The 19,405-nt window shown below is 41.1% G+C and overlaps 2 protein-coding genes across 12 annotated transcripts in view; one reads left to right on the plus strand and one right to left on the minus strand.

Annotated features, from left to right (window-relative positions):
• Positions 1–1,779: 1,779 nt before the first annotated feature.
• GTF2E2 (general transcription factor IIE subunit 2) overlaps positions 1,780–19,405 on the plus strand; it is a 78,575-nt gene continuing 60,949 nt past the window's right edge. For 8 of the 10 annotated variants that reach the window (XR_006743011.1, XR_006743012.1, XM_045588903.1 and 5 more), the window contains exons 1-2: positions 1,872–2,053; positions 4,499–4,668. Coding sequence is in view for 8 of the 10 variants with exons in the window: in XM_045588903.1 (XP_045444859.1) it covers positions 4,503–4,668 (166 nt within the window). In the remaining 2 variants the exon portion in view is untranslated. Of the gene's footprint in view, positions 2,054–2,730; positions 2,751–4,498; positions 4,669–19,405 lie in introns of those variants that run through there. The other 2 variants (XM_036458283.2, XM_036458285.2) reach the window with 2 other exon arrangements.
• On the minus strand, positions 10,338–18,660 carry SMIM18 (small integral membrane protein 18). 2 transcript variants are annotated; one of them, XM_036458307.2, is made up of 2 exons: positions 18,295–18,660; positions 10,338–10,830 (listed from the first exon to the last, which is right to left on the minus strand). In XM_036458307.2, the coding sequence occupies exons 1-2, from the start codon at positions 18,472–18,474 to the stop codon at positions 10,501–10,503; spliced, it is 510 nt and encodes a 169-aa protein (XP_036314200.1). In that variant the 5' UTR covers positions 18,475–18,660; the 3' UTR covers positions 10,338–10,500. The 2 variants fall into 2 exon arrangements, with proteins under 2 accessions (XP_036314200.1, XP_036314201.1); XM_036458308.2 differs by lacking the exon at positions 18,295–18,660 and adding an exon at positions 11,439–11,475.

Genomic DNA, 19,405 nt, shown 5'->3' on the forward strand with positions numbered 1-19,405 from the left:
GGGCTTAAAATGAAAAACACTTAAATGAGAACAGAAACTACGGAGCTTGCTAAGTCAGCCACCATCACGTTGGCAGAGACTCAAAGGCAATCAGAAAGAGGGGAAGCTTTACAAGTACTAGTGTACCTTTGGAGACATTGTGGTTCCTGTTTCAGACCACTAGCGTAAAGTGAGTTTGCCAATAAAGTGAGTTGTAATCTTTTTGCTGGTGGTGAGTCTTGGCTTCAATATGTAAAATATGCAACACCTGTGAAGTGAAAAAAAAAAACCAGAAACACAGTAAGAAAATCCTGGGATGCTGTGATTAAAGGTTGTTGGCAAGGGGAGCTGGAGGTGAAGTAACTAGAAGTGGGGCATATCTGTGATTGCTTTGGGGAGCATACTTGGTTTTCTCTTATTAGTCCTGGTGCGTGTGTTGGAGTGGGTATATGTGTGCCTAAAATAAGGAAGTTGGCTGCCTTTGAACAAATCCTGACTATTCTGAGCTTATGGCTGCAAAGGTTGTGGCTTGGTTTCTTATGCAGGTCAGTTTTATGATCATATGGAACAAATCCTGACTATTCTGAGCTTATGGCTGCAAAGGTTGTGGCTTGGTTTCTTATGCAGGTCAGTTTTATGATCATATGGTCTACCCATTGTTACTATGTATATTAGGTCTCTCACTCTTGGTAAGGTAGCCAGCAGAACGATAGAACTGATTCTACAAGAGTATGAGGAACTGGAATTTTATATAGTCATTGGAGAATGATCAACTGAAAATTGATACAATGCTGGCTCATGTTTCTTGATTTTTTAACCTTTGGGACTATTTTCTGTATTTGATGTTGGTTCTTTCTCCCCATTACACCTCATCAGGTTTTTACCAGTTAATATCTGGAATTACTGAGTTGTAAAACCTCAGCCCTACTAAATTGTTATTCGAAGTTAAATTTCCTGAGAGTGTCAGATGAACATCAAGTGGGTTTGTTACAAAAATCTTCTAGAGTTAAACCAATTTTAAAAAGCCACACAATCTTTTGGTTTTGTTTCCAAAACTTGAATAAAAAATTATGTATTATCTCATTTAATCTCCACAACAGTCTAATGCAATTGTGGTAGTACAATTATTCCTGATGAAAAAACCAACACAGGTTGAGGAGTAATTAAACGACAGTTACAGAGTAGTTGAGCACAGGCTCTCTGCGGCTTTGGGTTATAAGTGAGGAGAGGACAGCCACAGAACTGGGACACACTCCCATACTGTGCATTGCAGGCTGTGGCCAAGGCCAGTCTTTCTCCTCGCTTTATTTCTACCCATTTATGTTGCAACTGAATTCGAAATCTTTTTCTGAGGGAGCTCACAGGTGTGGTGGCTGAGAATTCAGAAAGGGCTTCACTCCAGGATTGGCCTTTCCAGTCCTAAGCAAGCCACTTGGCTCCCCTAGTCCTCTAGTTTCCTCACTTGCAGCAGAAAGAGCTGGAGCAATGTTCTCTGAAGTTTAGGTGCTGGTAACAGGCATTTGATGTCAAGTCACAAAAACCTGGTAGACAGTCACTTGAAAAATCACGTTGCCACTTGCGTTAAACAGGCTCCAAAGCAGATCTGGTAGCTCTACATTTCTGCCAAGGAAAGATTTCCATCGTGGCGGCCGCCGCTGGCCTCGCACCCGAGCCCTTTCTCCTCCCCGCCCCAGCCATCCCCTCCCGTTGCCATGGAGACCCAGAACGCTACGGCTGGCTGATTATCCTCCCGCGGGACCCCCAGCGGAGCACGCTAGGACGCACGCGCGCTGTGGGTGGTGGCGGCGGCGCCGCGGTGGCTGCCGGGATTGATGTGTGAGCAACCTGATCCGGAAGTGGTGGGCGGGGCTCCGGGCCGAGTCCCTCCTCCGCCGCCGCAGCCGCCGCCTCCAGTCCCCGGACCCCGGCCTGGCGGGGCGACGCTGGGTGAGCGTTCGGGCCGGCGGGGGCGCCGACTGGGAGCGGGGAGCGGCAGCCGCGCGGGCGGGAGAGGCTGGCGAGGCGGAGGCGCAGGGAGGCGGCGCGGGTCGCGTGGGGCGGCCTCCTCGCTCAGGTAGGGGCCGCCGCCGCCGCCGCCGCCGGGCGGGGGGCGCGGGTTCCGGCCTGTGCTTCCTCCGGACGCCGCCGCCTCCTCCGGCGGAGCGAGCGCGGCTCCCACCCTCGGGGCGCCGGGGGCCGCCGTGCGGAGCGCGGAGCCCCTCCACACCCTCACAACTTCTGGGGAGCCTTGTCTCTGAGGCCGGCGGCTTAGGGAGCAAACTTTTGGGGTGGGAAGTGGGGGGAGGGAATTCACCGTTGGGTAGAAGCCTCGTCCTCGCCCCGGAGTTTGCCTTAGGGAGCGAGCCGAGTGTGTGAAGTTCGGGGAACCACCGTGTCCCACCAGCGAAAGGCTGTGATGTGGAGGCTCGTCCACGGGCTGGTTTTGTAGTTGCCGTTGTAAGCTGCCTTTTGGAGACCTCGTTTATCATGGGGTGGTTTTCTGCCAAGCCAAACGAAGCGCCGCGGTCCACGTTCCTCCCCCTCCAGGGTGTGCGCGGCCCCTCTTCAGCTGGCCGCCCATTCATAACGGGGCTCTTGGGGGCCGGGGGCACCGCTGAGGCTCAGGCAGCCACAGAAGCGAGAGGGGCCAGTGGAAGAGGTTGGAAGAAGTCGAACCATGTATTGGAAAGAACGCGGCGTCAGAAGATTGTGACTTAATTTTGGCTTCTCGGTGTCCCGGGCACGTGGACACGTGAACTCCCAGGGTTGTGGTGGTGGTTTTTGTTTTTCAGTGTAACACGGGCAGGGTGATGTGTCCTGTCGACCACACATGTAAAACTCGACAGGTTTTGAGCGGTCGCCTAAGAGGAGGAGGCAGAGTGAGGCGGAGCTTTCGTTGGTGACAGCCATGAAGCTTTCTGCTCTGGGCCTTGGAATGCGATCAGTATCGCACCTTTTACAGACAGGCCTTGACGGGCATTCCAGGTGTGGAGGAAGGAGGAATGAAGGCCCCTGGATCCGGATCGGGACCTCCTGACTCCCAAACCCAGTGCCCCTCACTCTCCACAATGCTGGGAAAGGCCTCGAAGCGCCGAGACAGACATCCTTGCCTTCAAGAAGCGTGCATTTGAGAACATGAAAGCATTTGTACTCACTTCCTCATGAGCACCTCGCTTAAAGGCAGTAAATAAAATGTGACCTGGAGTGTGTGAGAGGCTTCGCCAGTGTCTCAGCTGTGGGTCGTGGAGCACTGATTTAGGAGTGAGGCTGTTTGGGTTCTGTGATCCAAGTACTTCCAGCTGTTGTGACCTTAACCCTAACTCTCCACTTTGGGTTTTACATATTAAAAGAGTAATAAATTGATACCTTTTATCTCAGAGGGCTTTGAGGATCAAATGCTATAACCGCATATGTCTCCTTAAACTGTAAGGCTTATTTAAGTTTGTGATACAATCATGCTTGAAAGCCTGGGTTAATCACCTGTCTTCACAAGGTGAAATAAACAGACGCTTCCTGTTTTAGGCTTGTCTCTCCTACTTGATCACTTGTGAATTCTCCTTTCTGTTCTGACACTTTCCCTCCCCCCAGATGGTCTCTTCCTCCCCACAGCATAAGTTAATCGGTTATTTTCAGATCCAACTCAAAATAGTAATACCCAAATAACATATTTGTATATCTTGACTATTTTAAAACATTGCTTTCTCCTATTTTTCCTTACACTTGTGGATGTAGAAAGCATTCTTTTTTATTTTTTTAATATATTTTATTGATTTTTCACAGAGAGGAAGGGAGAGGGATAAAGAGTTAGAAACATGGATCAGCTGCCTCTTGCACACCCCCCACTGGGAATGTGCCCACAACCAAGGTACATGCCCTTGACCGGAATCGAACCTGGGACCCTTCAGTCCGTAGACCGACGATCTATCCACTGAGCCAAATTGGTTTCAGCAAGACAGCATTCTTGATGTTTCTAGAGCAGTGTTGTTTAGTGGAATTGCAGTATAAGCTTCAAATGCGAGTCAGACATGTAATTTACGATTTTCTAGTAGCCATAGTTTCTAAAAAATTTAGGGTAAATTAATTTTAATATTTTAATCCACTATATCTCAAATATCACATCAATGTAGAATCAGTCTAAATTATGTCATTAGCATCATTAAAGTTCTGTTCCTGTACTAAGTCTTTTCCATCTGGAGTGTATTTCACATTTAGAGTATATCTCAACTCTAGCTCCCCTCGGGTGCCCAATAGGCACATGTGGCCATTATCTACCAAATTGGAGAGTGCAGTTCAGGAGTTGTAGAGAGCAAGTCTATTTCTCTTTACTAGTGCCTAACACAGTGCTTGGCATATAATAGGCACTAATTAAAGGTTTTTTGTATGAATGAGTAAGTGAGTACAAACGCTAGACAACTAGATAATTTTGTTTGGGAAGTAACTCTTGGTGAGACTTACAAATTGAGCATATAGGTTCGAGTGACTGGCATCTGTATTAAGGTACTTATTTTTATCTTTGCAGCATTATGGATCCAAGCCTTTTGAGAGAAAGGGAGCTGTTCAGAAAACGAGCCCTTAACACTCCTGTAGTAGAAAAACGTTCAGTATCTTCTGAGTCATCAGCATCATCATCGAAGAAGAAGAAAGCAAAACTAGAACATGGAGGGTCATCAGGCTCTAAACAAAATTCAGGTTAGTAAAGTTGATTTCGTTGTTTTGTTTTTTGTGTGTGTGTGTTTTTTTAAATATATTTTATTGTTTGGTTTTTTTTTTTCTCCCTCTAGAACTATTTCATTTTTATTTTTCAGAAAACCTTTTAGTAATGGCAAGTTTATTTTTCAGTTCAACATTCTTATTGATTCTGGGCACTTTAAGTAGAAAGGATATAATGATGAGAGAATTTTTTGCTTTTAAGATATTAAGTCTTGTAGTTAGAATTTAGGTTATTTTTATTTTTTAAAAAATATTTTTATTGATTTCAGAGAGAAAGGGAGAGGGAGATAGAAACATCAACGATGAGAGAGAATCATTGATCAGCTGCTTCCTGCACGCCGCACACTGGGGATCATGCCTGCAACCTGGGCATGTGTTTGGATTGAGACTTAAACCATGACCTCCTGATTCATAGGATCACCCTCCTAATTCAACCACTGAGCCATGCCACCAGGCAGCAAAATCCAGTTTTAGAACATTTCTATCACCACCAAAAGATCCCTTGTGTTCAAAGATCCATTGTTCCTTATTTCCACCCCAGCCCCAGATAACCAATAATCTATTTTCTGTCGCTATGTATTTGCCTTTTCTGAATATTTCATATATGTGAAATTGGACAATATGTGGTCCTTAGTTTGGGGCTTCTTTTTTACTTAGCATCTGTTAGACTAAAGAACACTAACTTTTTAAGATCATTTGATAAAAATAGTATATTACATTAATTGATTTTAAAGGTTGATGTTAAACCAACCTTGAATTCTTGGAAAAAAATCCTTCTTGGTGATAGTATATGTACATAATCCTTTTTATTTGTTGTGGAATTCAGTTTGCTGTATTTTGTCCAGAATTCTATCCACGTTGTAGCATGGAATAGGACTTCATTTCATTTAATTGCTGAAGAGTATTCCATTATAAGGATATACCACAATTTGTTTATCCATGCACCAGTTAATAGACATTTTTGTAAACTTTTATTTTTTAAATATATTTTTATTGGTTTCAGAGAGGAAGGGAGAGGGAAAGAGATAGAAATATCAATGATGAGTGAGAATCATTGATCAACTGCCTCCTGCATGCCCCATCCTGGGGATCGATCTTGCAACCTAGGCATGTGCCCTTGACTAGAATTGAACCTGGGACCTTTCAATCTTCAGGCCGACGCTCTATCCACTGAGCCAAGCTGTCTAGTTAATAGACATTTATATTCCTTCTGCTTTTTGGCTACTGTGAATAGTGCTGCTATGAACATTTATAGATAAGTCTTTGTGTGGACATCTTTTTATTTAATTTTTTCCTTGTAAAGAGACCTAAGAATAGAATTTCTGGGTCATGTGGTAACTTTATATTCAACTTTTTAAGAAACTACCGAAATGGTCATACCATTATACATTCTCACCATTAATGTATGAAGGTTCCATTCTTTTCTAGTTCTTGGCAAGACTTGTTATTCCTCTCTTTCTGATAACATTCTAGTGGATATAAAATGGTATTTTGGTTTTTATATGCAGTTCTCTTATAATTAATGATGTTGGATGTCATCTCATGTACTTATTTGACAATTCATGTGAAATGTCTGTTCACATTTTTTGCCCACTAGAAAAATATTGGGTTGTTTTCTTACTATGGATTTGTAAGAGTTCTTTATATATTCTGGGCACAGTTTCTCGATCCAATTTCTTATCACTTGTGCTCTTGGTGAGAAATCTTTACCTAATGCAAGGTCATGAAAATTTACTGTTTTCTTCTAAGAGTTTTATAATTGTTTTTTTTTTTTTTTTTTTTTAAATATATCTTTTATTGATTTCAGAGGAAGGGAGAGGGAGAGAGAAATAGAAACATCAGCGATGAGAGAGAATCATCGATTGGTTGTCTCCTGCATATCCCCTACTGGGGATCAAGCTTGTAACCCGGGCATATGCCCTGACCCAGAATTGAGCCATGACCTCCTGTTTCATAGGTTGACTTTCAACCACTTAGCCACACTGGCTGGATGAATTGATTACTTGTTTGCTATTATAAACTAGTCCCTCAGACATAGAAGCATTCAATATTTATTTTTGGAATGACTAAATAAATTACAGGGTAAGGTAGGGAAGAATTGATAGTGTACATTTATACTAATAAAAGGGTAATATGCAACTTGGTCAAGACGCCCTCACAGTAACAGCCTAACAGCAGACTGCATGGGGCAACCAGGCCTGCAGGGGTTTAGTGAGAGACGACCAAACAACTGTACGGCAGACTGTGTGGGGCGACCAGGCCAGCAGAGGGGCACAGTGAGGGGCAACAAGGCTGGTGGGGGGGGGGCAGTTGGGGGCAACAAGGTCAGCAGGAGGGGCAGTTGGGGGTGACCAGGCTGGCAGGAGAAGGCAGTTGGGGGTGTTCAGGCTGGCAGGAAGGGCAGTTGGGGCCGATGAGGCCGGCAGGCAGAGGCGGTTCGGAGTGATCAGGCTGGCAGGTGGGGGGAGGGGGTTAATTAGGGGCAGTCAGGCAGGCAGGCAGGTGAGTAGTTAAGAGCCAGTGGTCCTGGATTGTGAGAGGGAAGTCCAACTGCCGGTTTAGGTGCAATCCCAGGGATCAGGCCTAAACCGGCAGTCAGACATCCCCCAAAGGATCCTGGATTGGAGAGGGTGCAGGCTGGGCTGAGGGGACTCCCCACCCCTGTGGATGAATTTTGTGCACCGGGTCTCTAGTTATCAAATAATCTATTAGTTAAAGAACCTATATGCTTTCCATCTATGGCAAGGACCCAAAATTTACTGTTTATGGAAATGTGGTTTTAATATTACTCAGAATAGTTTCTGACTAGCAAAGTAATTTGAATACCTAGATTTCACAAGTCCTTTAAAACTGGATATGTTACTAATGTTAGAAAATAGGTAAATATTTTTTGGAAAAGCTATTTCAGAATGGCAATTAGGCTTCTCTAAATTGAAAATGACAGGTTTATTTTTCACTTTATAAAGCAAATGTTTTCTATTTTGACATAATTTTTAGTCACTTCTTAATCTGTTAATGTGCCACATTTAAGCTGTTATTTTCAATTTTTTGTTATTTTTAATAGTGCTATTATAAATATCTTTGTATCTTGAGATTTTTTTTTTTCTTTTGAACTAATTTCTCAATAAATTTTCAGGAGTGGCATTTCTGCCCTAAAGGCATGGGCAGTAGCAAAATAGTATTAGGGTTATCCTATATAATAAAAGCATAATATGCTGTTTGACCAGTTGCTATGACATGCACTGACCACCAGGGGCAGACACTCCCACTGGTAGGTTAGCTTGCTGCTGGGGTCTGGCCGATGGGGACTGGGTAAGATGGGCTGGACATGCCCTGGAGCCCTCCTGCGGTTCCTCCTAGGCCCTGATCGTGCACCAGTGGGGTCTGAAACTGCAGCCCGACATCCCCTGAGGGGTCCTGGATTGCGAGAGGGTGCAGGCCAGGCCGAGGGACGATGCACTGGGCCTCTGCTAAAATATAATATCTGTATAGTCAGTGGAATTTCAAGAAATAAAACTGCCATATTTCTTAACAGGTGTTGAGTGATCCTATCTTTTGACTTTTATTTTATAGTTTTTTCTACATTGGGTATCTTAGCCCCTGAGAGTGCAAACATGAGAAGCAAACTGAAAGCACAAGCTCAAGAAATGCCGTTTAGGGGGTGTAGTATAGTAAATCTTAGCTTGAAGATAACATGAGCCTTCTTAGACCTTGCATTTCAGCAGTTAGTTCATGTTAAAAAAAAAAAAAGAAAAAGTATTTATTTATTTTTAGAAAGAGGAAGGGAGAAGGATAGAAAAATAGAAACATCATTAATCGGCTGCTTTCTACACACCTACTGGGATTGACCTGCAACCCAGGCATGTGTCCCCACTGGGAATTGAACCAGTAACCTCTTAGTTCCTGAGTTCCTTAGTTCCACTAAGCCCCTGCTGGGCAACAGTTAATTCATTTAATAAAATTTTTATGCAAGTATACTTGGGACCTTTCTGAGTATTTTGAGATTTTTGTTACAGTAATCCTACATAAAAAATGAAGTCTTTTAAAATGTGTAAGTTGTCTTCAATAAACTAGGAAATACTGCTTTTTAATAAGTAGAGACTTTAATATAAGTGGAAGTATTTTTATTACCAAAATACATGTAGATGTAGTACTCTTTAAAAAATAAAATCTTGCCCTAACTGGTTTGGCTCAGTGGATAGAGCTTCGGCCTGTGGACTCAAGGTCCCAGGTTTGATTCTGGTCAAGGGCATGGACCTTGGTTGCAAGCACATACCCAGTAGGGGGTGTGCAGAAGGCAGCTGATCGATATTTCTCTCTGGTCAACGTTTCTAACTCTCTATCCCTCCTCCCTTCCTCTCTCTAAAAAATCAATAAAATATATTTTTAAAAAATCTTTATTGTTGAGCCGAAACCGGTTTGGCTCAATGGATAGAGCGTCAGCTTGGGGACTGAAGGGACCCGGGTTCGATTCCGGTCAAGGGCATGTACCTTGGTTGGGGGCATATCTCCGGTGGGGGGTGTGCAAGAGGCAGCTGATCAATGACTCTCTCTCATCGATGTTTCTAATTCTCTATCTCTCTCCCTTCCTCTCTGTACAAAATCAATAAAATATATTTAAAAAAAATAAAAAAAAATCTTTATTGTTGAGATTATTACAGACTAGAGGCCCGTTGCATGAAATTCTTGCAAGAGGAGGCCTTCCTTTCCCTGGCTCCTGGCACTGGCTTTCCTCTGGCACCCGGGACCTAGGTTTCCCTCTGGCTGCCGACCCGGACCCAGGCTTCCCTAGCAGAGAGAGGCCCCACCAATTGTATCGCACCACTTGGCTTGCCTGGTGCCAGTGAGTGTCATAGCCTGGTCCTGGATGGTCGTCCTGCTTTTCGATTATTCGGTTGATTTGCATGTTATGCTTTTATTATTTAGCGTTATATAGGATATGATGTCCCTCTTTTTTCTCCATTGCTCCCCTCCATTTTAAAAAATATGTATTTTATTGATTTTTTTATAGAAAGGAAGGGAGATGGATAGAGACTTAGAAACATCAATGAGAGAGAGACATCAATGAGAGAGAAACATCAATGAGAGAGAAACATCGATCAGCTGCCTCCTGCACACCTCCTACTGAGGATGTGCCCACAACCAAGGTACATGCCCCTGACAAGAATCGAACCTGGGACCTTCAGTCCACAGGCTGATGCTCTATCCATTGAGCCAAATCAGTTTCGGCTCCCCTCTATTTTTTAAATTGATTTTTAGAGAGGGGAGGGAGGGAAGGGAGGAGGAAGGGAGAGAAGAAGGGAGGGGGAAAGGGAGGGAAGGAAACAGAAACACTGTTCAGTTGCCTCTTGTCACCCCGATCTGGGATCAAACCTACAACCTGGGTATGTGCCCTGACCAGGAGTCAAACCCATGTGACCCTTTGGTACATGGGGAGACACTGCAAACAACCGAGCCACACTGGTCAGGGCATAGTACTACTCTTTTTGTTAGTCCACATCATTTGTTTAGGTATAAGTTGCTTTGGCATCATTAGCCTGGCTTATATTTTCCCGTTTCCCTTTTGCTGCTTAATATTGAATTCTAGGAATCTTTTATCTAGTTTTTAAAGTGTCATTTTAAAGAGAATGGTAAATTATTCACATTTATAAAGTTTTACTGTATGTTTAATGAAAGGGATTCATACACCGTACATAGTTAACTTGTCTTTCCCTTATAAAGTCAATTTTATAATAACAGTTGGTCTCAGAAAGTTTCTTTCTCCGAAGTTGAAGGCTGTTTTCAGAGATTTTGCTCATCTTATGTAGAGTGCTAGACCACTTCAGTTTCACGTTTTCTGATGTTGTCCATCATGCTTCTAAGAGGGTTAGGTTCACTTTTCAAGTCTTTCACTGTTTTGTTTTTTACACAGCAGCAGCAGTTAAGCACTTCATACAGGAAAGCCAGCACAACTAAAGATACCACTGTAAATATAAATAAAAGCAGAATGACAAAGCAGGCAGTGTTCCAGTTATCATGGAATGGGTAAATTTTTTGAACTTGAAAACCAAGGTACTGATAAACAGATGTAGTGGTTTCATTCCATAGGCTGGAGCTCAGGGAGGCCATTCTTAGGATTCCACTTCTTGTATTCTTTTGAATCTATAAAAAGATAGAAAACGAATATATGTAACCAGACTCTACGGATTTATCAATCCAAATCTCAGTGCTAAGATTTGTTAATAAATTTATATAGGCAATTTGAGTGTTCCTTTTCTGCCAGAATTAATGCCTGAATCATATTAATTTAATAAATAAATTTAAAAGCACATTTTTTAAAATGTGCTTTTATTGATTTTATAGAGAAGGAAGAAGGAGAGAGGGATAGATACATTAATGATGAGAGAGAATCATTGATAGGTTGTCACCTGCACATCCCCTAATGGGGATCGAGCCTAAAACCTGGGAATGTGTCTTATTAGCAATTCTACTGTGACTTCCTGGTTCAACACTCAACCCCTGAGCCACAATGGCTGGGCTAATTTTTTCTATATCAATGCCAGTGTAGTCTCTAAACCGTACTATACAGTATATCTCTGTGTATATTATTTATTAAACAAGTATGTATATTTAATATTCACACACAGAAATTAACTGGTAATGGAAGGGAAAAAAGGCAACAGAATTGGTTTAAAGTTTGACTAAAAAAGTGGTCAGGAATTTGCATTTTAAGGTTATGTTCTTCAAAATGTCCTTGTGAATCCTCTCACCTTCTCAGTTCTCTGTATTTTTGGCTCCTATGTCCCCATAGAACATGGACTTGAATCAGGAAATAGTGGCAGAGTGAAAAATAGTAGAAAAAGATAAGTCAAATTAAGTTGCCTCTGAAGAAATTAAAATCTTCGGGTTTTTTTTGTGTCTAAATGTTTCATGTGCCTAAATGACCTATAGATATATTTTTAAAAACAGGCAAATTCAATGCCCCAAAGTTACCATTTATTGAATTATTCCATTTCACAAAATTAGGTATTGAGTTCAAGTTTCAGTATTCTTACATTAACGTTTGCTCTTGTTGACCTGAGACTTGCTGCCCTGATTTGAGAGTGTTAAAGATTAAAAAGTGACTTAAAACCTAAAACCGTCCTGTAATAAAAGGCTAATATGCAAATTGACCCTAACGACAGAATGACCAGAATGATGGCTGGTCCAGTCGCTATGGGGTGCACTCACCTCCTCTGGGTCCCTTTCCCTGGCTGGCAGGCTCCGATTGCCTGATGGGAAAATGGGGGTAGATGGGGGGGAGGTGGTGGGGCCAGCTGCCAGCAGTTGGGGAAGATGGCCCTGATTACAGGCCAGGCCTAGGGACTGTACCCACACACAAATTTCATGCACCAAGCCTCTAGTCTATACATACAAAGGCTCAGTGACTGTCCCACCGGTAGCCATAATGCGCAATGACCACCAGGGGGCAGATGCTCGAAGCGGAGGTGCCGAGCTGCAGTGACGTGGCAGTGGCGGTTCTCGGGTGACACACCCTGGAACCAGAGAGGAGGGAGTCCGATTCTGGGGTGCGTCACCCGAGAATTATCCTCTTAACAACCTGGGACCCTTTGGGGGATGTTGGAGAGGCGGTTTCGGCCTGCTCCCTGCAGGCCAGGCCGAGGGCCGCACCCTGCAGAGGGGCCCTGCTCACTCCCTAGCCCTTTGTGATGCGGCGCCACCTCAGGTGCGGCTAGCTGAGAAGGGGCTGGCCGAGAAGGAACCACAGGAGGTTGGCTCTAGGTGTGTCCGGCCCATCTCACCCAGTCCAGTCCTGCTCCACTGGCCACTTTCTAATTACTTTCAATGTGCATGAACCCGGGCACTGGGGCACTAGGAACAATATAATTCCTTTAAATTTCTTTGTTTTCTTTATAGATACACTTTTAAAACTTTGGATTGATAAATTGCTATCTTCTAAGCTTCTTGTTTTCTTAAGTCAGATTTGCTTGGCAAATCCCTTCACCTCTCTGGATGGGCTTGGTTCCTTCTTTTGTGTGTTTTGAAGGTTAAGTTGATGAACTGAGGCCAAAAGTAAAGGCTTCAATTTTGGATTTAAGAGTTCTTCAGTATTTTTTGCTTTTTGTAAAATATACTTGGTTGACTTCAGAGAGGAAGGGAGAGTGAGAATGAGAGAGAAATATCGAGGAGAGAGAACTTTTGATCTGGCTGCCTCCTGTATGCCCCACACCGGCGGATCAAACCCTCAATCCGGGCATGTGCTCTGACCGGGAATCGAACTGTGACCTCCTGGTTCATAGGTCGACTCTCAACCACTGAGCTGTGCTGTCTGGGCAAGAATTCTTCAGTTTTATGATGCTTGGGACCCTTTATCTTGAATTGAAGGATAACAGACTAATGTACATAATTGAATCAATTGCTTCTATTAGTTCTGGGACATACAAAAATACATTGTCTATATTCCAGTATGTATTACATTATTTTCAAACTATATCTGGAGATCTAGCCGTTCAAAGTTACCCTCTTCTAGCCTTTGAATTTTTTTTTTTCTTCTGAGCATGTTTTCTTCTTTAAAAATTTATTTAATATGTTTATTGATTTGAGAGAAAGAAAAACAAAGTGAGAGAGAGAGACATCGATTGATTGTCTTCCACATGCACCCCAACTGAGAATCAAACCCGAAACCTGGGGATCCCTGACTGGGAATCGAACCAGTGACCTTTTAGTGCATGGAAAAACGCTCAACCAACTGAGCCATACCAGTCAGGGCCAGAGCATGTTCTTAAAGAAAGCAGGGTTGCAATGTTGACAGTCAGGGCCAGAGCATGTTCTTAAAGAAAGCAGGGTTGCAATGTTGACAGCCCCAAGGAGCACCATTCATATTGCATTGTGGGGTGCCATTCACATAGAGTTATATAATGTAGACTTCCTGATAGGCTACCTCTCTAACCTCTGCATTATTGCTGCCTCTGATTCTAATCATCATGCACACAGTCAAGTAACCCACAGAAACAGACTCAAAGGGAAACAAAGTTAAGTCTTTTCTGATCCAGTCTTTCATGACACACACACCCCTAAAAAAGTTCAGCTTTCTTTAAGATTTTTAGCACTACTAAAATGCAGATATTCCTGGGAGGGGTAACACACATTGTTAGTTATTTTTACTTCAGTATGAATGAGTTTCAGGCCCTTTTTGAAAAGCAGAGCAAATAGAGGAGAGGGAAAGGAAGAATAATAGGTCCTCGTGCCACTTATCATTATATGGGTAGTTAGAATAGGAAAAATTGCATAAGGGTCAATCTAATAATTTTACTTGTGCTAACCAATCTAGGATCTTTCCAGTATTGATGAAAGTGTTTCTTAGATTTTTGGTTAAGGCCTTTCAGGTTGATTCCTTTTTAATCTCGGGGGGGAAAATTTTTTTTTGAGGGGTTTTCTTCTAAACAATGATAAGGAGGGAAGAGAAAGTAGAGTGAAACAATTTCCACGTTATGCACCTCAAATTAGTTTAATCTACCTTATTCATTGACTGTGTTAATTTAAAGTGTTACTATGCTATTGATTTCAGAAATAGCATAGCAATTAAAAAAAAAATCTGAAATTTTTACCCAGAATCCTTTCTCCCGAATATATCAAACTTTTATTTTTTTTCTTTTCTCCTAGAAGTTGGTTATATAAATAACCAATATCTGGTTGAAATTATTACTTTGTATTTTAATTAATTATGAGTAGGCCTTTTTAAAATTTGTTTTGACTTTAAAACAGGAGAATTTGTAAAGACTAATGTAAGTTATTTCAAAATGAGATTTAAAAATGATTAGAAATTTGGTTTAAGGAGCTTCATACTCTATTTATTTTTGAGGTATAAATGAATTACTTAAATTTTTTTCAGGTTCTTTCTCCCGTAAATAAATAGAGTGAGGGATGCTGAAACTGGTTTGGCTCAGTGAATAGAGCAATGGCCTGTGGACTGAAAGATCCCAGGTTCGATTCGGGTCAAGGGCATGTACCTTGATTGCGGGCACATCCCCAGTAAGGGGTGTGCAAGAGGCAGCTGATCGATGATTCTCATTGATATTTCTAACTCTCTATCCCTCTCTCTTCCTCTCTGTGAAAAATCAATAAAATATATTTAAAAAGTATATATAGTGAGGGAGAGTGGGAAAAGGGGAGGAGAGAAAATAGGGGCAGGTAGGCAGACAGATACACAACTAAATTTAATTATTTGAAGTTAAATTGTACCAATTAATGAACTATTATAGTTAAAATTAATATAGGATATATCCACCCAATTGAATATTATTCATGAATGAGGTAATTGTGTGGAGATAAGGAAAGATTTTTAGGATATGTTGTTAAGTGAAAAGAGCAAGGTACAGTACAGCATGCATAGGAAAGGGGGAAATATATTTTTATTTGCTTGTATCTGCACAAAAATCTTGAATATACAAACAGTGATTACTTGTGGGCTTAGATGGACAGTAGTTTTGGGGGACAGGGCTGTGTGTGAGATTTCTCAAGGTATACCTTGTTACATTCTTTTAGTTTTTAAAATATATATTTTGATTGATTTCAGAGAGTGTGTGAGAGAGAGAAACATCAGTGATGAGAGAGAATCATTGATTGACAGCCTCCTGCATGCCCCACACTGGGGATCAAGTCTGCAACCTGGGCATGTGCCTTCACTGGGAGTTGAACTGTGCTCTTGGTTCATACTACTCAACCACTGAGCCACACCAACTGGACATTCTTTTAGTTTTTGAACCGTTTGACTATATTACTGATTCAAAACCCAAATAAATATATTTTAAAAGTATTCCTTGCCTTTGACTTTTAAAAATCTACTTTGGCCGGGACCGGTTTGGCTCAGTGGATAGAGCGTCGGCCTGCGGACTGAAAGGTCCCGGGTTCGATTCCGGACAAGGGCATGTACTACCTTGGTTGCGGCACATCCCCAATAGGGGGTGTGCAAGAGGCAGCTGATCGATGATTCTCTCTCATCGATGTTTCTAACTCTATTTCTCTCTTCCTCTCTGTGAAAAATCAATAAAATATATTTTTTTAAAAATCTACTTTGTTCTATATCTTATTATATTTATTGAGATTTCTGGATTTTAAAAAATTAGGATTATCAGACACTCATTTTTTTTTTTTAATCCTCACACAAGGATATTTCCCCATTGATTTTAGAGAGAGTAGAAGAAAGATGGAAAGACAGAGAGAAACATCGATGTGAGAGAAACACATCGATTGCTTGCCTCCTGCTCCAGTCCTGACCAAAGCCCAGGCTGGGGAGGAGCCCGCAATTGAGGTACGTGCCCTTGACTAGAATCGAACCCAGGACCCTTCTGTCCACAGGCTGATGATCTATCCATTGAGCCAAACCATCTAGGGCAAACACTCGTTTTGATTAGACTGCATACCTTATTCGTATAGTTGTGCTTATCATAATGCTAGTAATAACACAATGGAGAGCAGTGTATGCCATCTCCCAGGGCATGTAAGCTTTGCTGGAAGCACCTAGCAGTTTAAGAAAGAGTGTGTACATGTCAGGTTTATGTTTTGCATCCGCTTTAGCCCCTTTAAAATTTTATTACAGCTTGTTTGGTTCAGTGGGTAGAACATAGGCCTGTGGACTGAAGGGTCCCAGGTTTGATATTGGTCAAGAGTACATGCCTGGTTGTGGGCTTAATCCCCAGTATGGGGGCGTGCAGGGGGCATCCGATCATGATTCTCTTTCATCATTGATGTTTGTCTCTCCCTCTCTCTTCCTCTCAGAAATCAGTAAAAATATATTAAAACAATAAAGTAAAATTTCATTACAGGAATGGGGAAGTGTTAAAGTAAATACCATATACTTACTTAGTTTATTATTTTTGAAACAATTAACTTCACCTAGTTTTCCTCCAGTTTCAAATGGTTCTAATGAAATAATTTATGGCAACTGTTTTGAAATCTTGAATTGCCAAATCAGAATAAATTTATGCTTTTGCTGTATTTATGGTATTGAATTGAATTTTTTAGTGCCTTTTAAGCATGTTACTTTGAAGTATGATCAATTAATAATAATTGGAGGGGGCACGAGGGGAATAAAAAATAATATGGCCTTTACATATAGAGCAATGCATTTAGCTCTGGAACTCTGAGACAGGCCGTGCCTCTCGTCAGTTCAGTGAAACAGCAATGAGCCTCCACCTGTGCTAACTAGAGATGTGTTATGTGGTACCAGGGAAATGTAGGTGGTAGGGGTTTTGGTTTACAATTTATCTGAAATTTGAGTAACAAGTTAACTTTTTTTTGAAAAGTAGTTTTTATTTTATCTGAGACTCTTTTTGGGTACCCATACTTTGTATGGTAAACAGGAATGTTTTCTATGTAATGAACCCCATTGTGCTAAACCTGGAGAGACCTCATATCTTCTTATAGCAACCTTTGGTCTTTGTAAGGGACACTTATATTAGCTATATGCAGCTAAGAAATAAAACAAATAAAAACTATGAAAAAAAAATTCTTTAAATAGATTTACCAGCAAAGAAAAGTGCAGAAGTTGGATCTTTAGGTCAACATTTATAGGTAATATCTTTGAACTCTAGCATCTACTAAATAATGATGTTTTCATGCTTGAATATTATAAAATTAGAAATTTGGTCAGCAGTTGCTACTGATTTTTAGTAGACATGTATGGTTGATCTGAGCCATGCAAGTAATTTTAGTACCTTGAAAGGTATTGTACTATCCTACCATATTTTTATTTTATTTAGGACATATTTTTATTTCTAAATGCAATAAATTAATAAGACCCCATATTTATTGTGAGGGTCAATTTGAGAATATCTTTAACATTGAAGTTACTGTGTTATCTTTTTGTGGCATATGCAAAAATGAAAGGCTATTTCAAAAAGATTTTCATTTAAAAATAGCATGACTTGAACATTGCAGTAATATGGACTTTAAGATTTTACTTATGTAAGGGAATTAAAATGTTAGGAAAGTCGGAAGCTCTAGAAATTGTGTCTTTGGTTATAGTATAATGCAGCCTACATAATGGTATCTTTACGGTCTTTTTATTTTTATATAAAGGTCACAGTTATGATATTTTGTAGATTCACAAAATCAAATAAAAAACAAATTTGAACTATTTTCTCATATTTGTTAAAATATATCAAACTTGTAAGCAACTGCTTTTTACTAGCTAATATGATTTGCACATATATAATCAGAAAGCTTTAATCCAAGATTCACTTTTAGTCTAGAGGTTTCTTTAAGAAAAATCCTTTGTTTAAGGCAGAGCAAACTGCTGAAATGAAATAGTTCAGAGAAAATAAAATTAGCAAGTAACCATTTAAAATCAAATGCTTATGGTTTACTCTGAGGTCTGGATATAGATCCGGTTAAAGACAATGTCATGAATTTTCCATTAAGGCACAGATGGTAAGGGTGCTCTCAAATAGCACAGGCAGTCTTTATGTTTCCATAATAAAATCCTGCCAAGCAATGAAATGAATACATTGCTTATTTTGGTTTTTAGGAGAAACAAAGCTTTCTGCTTGATTTTTATGGTGAAATATTTTTATACTGCATCATAAGGACATATATATATTAATGAAAAAAATTATATAAACCTACCTCTTGTCTGAAGGGCCGCTGTTGAAGCGATGGTATCGATGGTACAGTCTGTTTGTAATGCAGTCTAGTGCACAGCCAAGATGGAGCTGTGCTTCTATTGGTTGAACCACAGGGCAGCTGACAGTTTCCTCTACATTCATTTGCATTAAGTCCTGCCACCCTTATGAGTAAATCATTCATAAATGTGAATAAAGCTGTCTGGGATATCAGCTGTCACCCCTTTTCTTGCCTTATTTTTTGTCCTTCAGCTAAATTCCTGGATAGGAATTTGTAAGTTAGCAATAAATTGATGTTTCCTCATTGTTTAACTGTAATATTTCGGATCCTTCAGTGAATATTTTGGTGCTGGGGCTAGAAGATAATGTCTAGAGAGGTAGTAACCTGGGACACAAACAGCCCAGGATTATCAGCTTTATATTTTCTCCAGGAAGTGTGAATATAATTTTATAAATTGTATATTTTTTTCTTTCATTACTGTGTTTTATTACTTGCATGTGGTGGTTTGGTAGAGGAAAAATTCTGAGAGAAATAAGGTTTTTGGCTTTACTAGTTGGGAGAGGATAGGTATACCTCCCACATTAAAAAGGCAGTCTGTGAAGTTTATTCAGTTTTTTAAATCCTCACCCAATGATGTGTCTTTTATTTTTAAATTGATTTTTGCCGAAACCGGTTTGGCTCAGTTGGATAGAGCGTCGGCCTGCAGACTGAAGGGTCCCGGGTTCGATTCTGGTCAAGGGCATGTACCTTGGTTGTGGGCACATACCCGGTGTGGGGTGTGCAGGAGGCAGCTGATCGATGTTTCTGGCTTTCTATCCCTCTCCCTTCCTCTCTGTAAAAAATCAATAAAATATATTTTTTAAAAATTGATTTTTAGAGGGGGAGGGGAGAGAAAGAGAGAGAAACAATGATCTGAGAGAGGCGCATCAATGGGTTGCCTCCCATATGTGCTCTAAATCAGGGATCAAACCTGAAACCTTGAGTATTGCCCTGTTCAGGAATTTAACCTGGCACCTTCTGGCGTTTGGGACCATGCTCCAAACAACCAAGCCACGGCCAGGGCAGCCTGTGAATTTAAATGACAAAAGAACTCTCATTTGGGTGTTTGAAATAG

Source organism: Pipistrellus kuhlii, unplaced genomic scaffold, assembly GCF_014108245.1.
Source record: "Pipistrellus kuhlii isolate mPipKuh1 unplaced genomic scaffold, mPipKuh1.p scaffold_m20_p_3, whole genome shotgun sequence".
NCBI lineage: Eukaryota > Metazoa > Chordata > Mammalia > Chiroptera > Vespertilionidae > Pipistrellus > Pipistrellus kuhlii.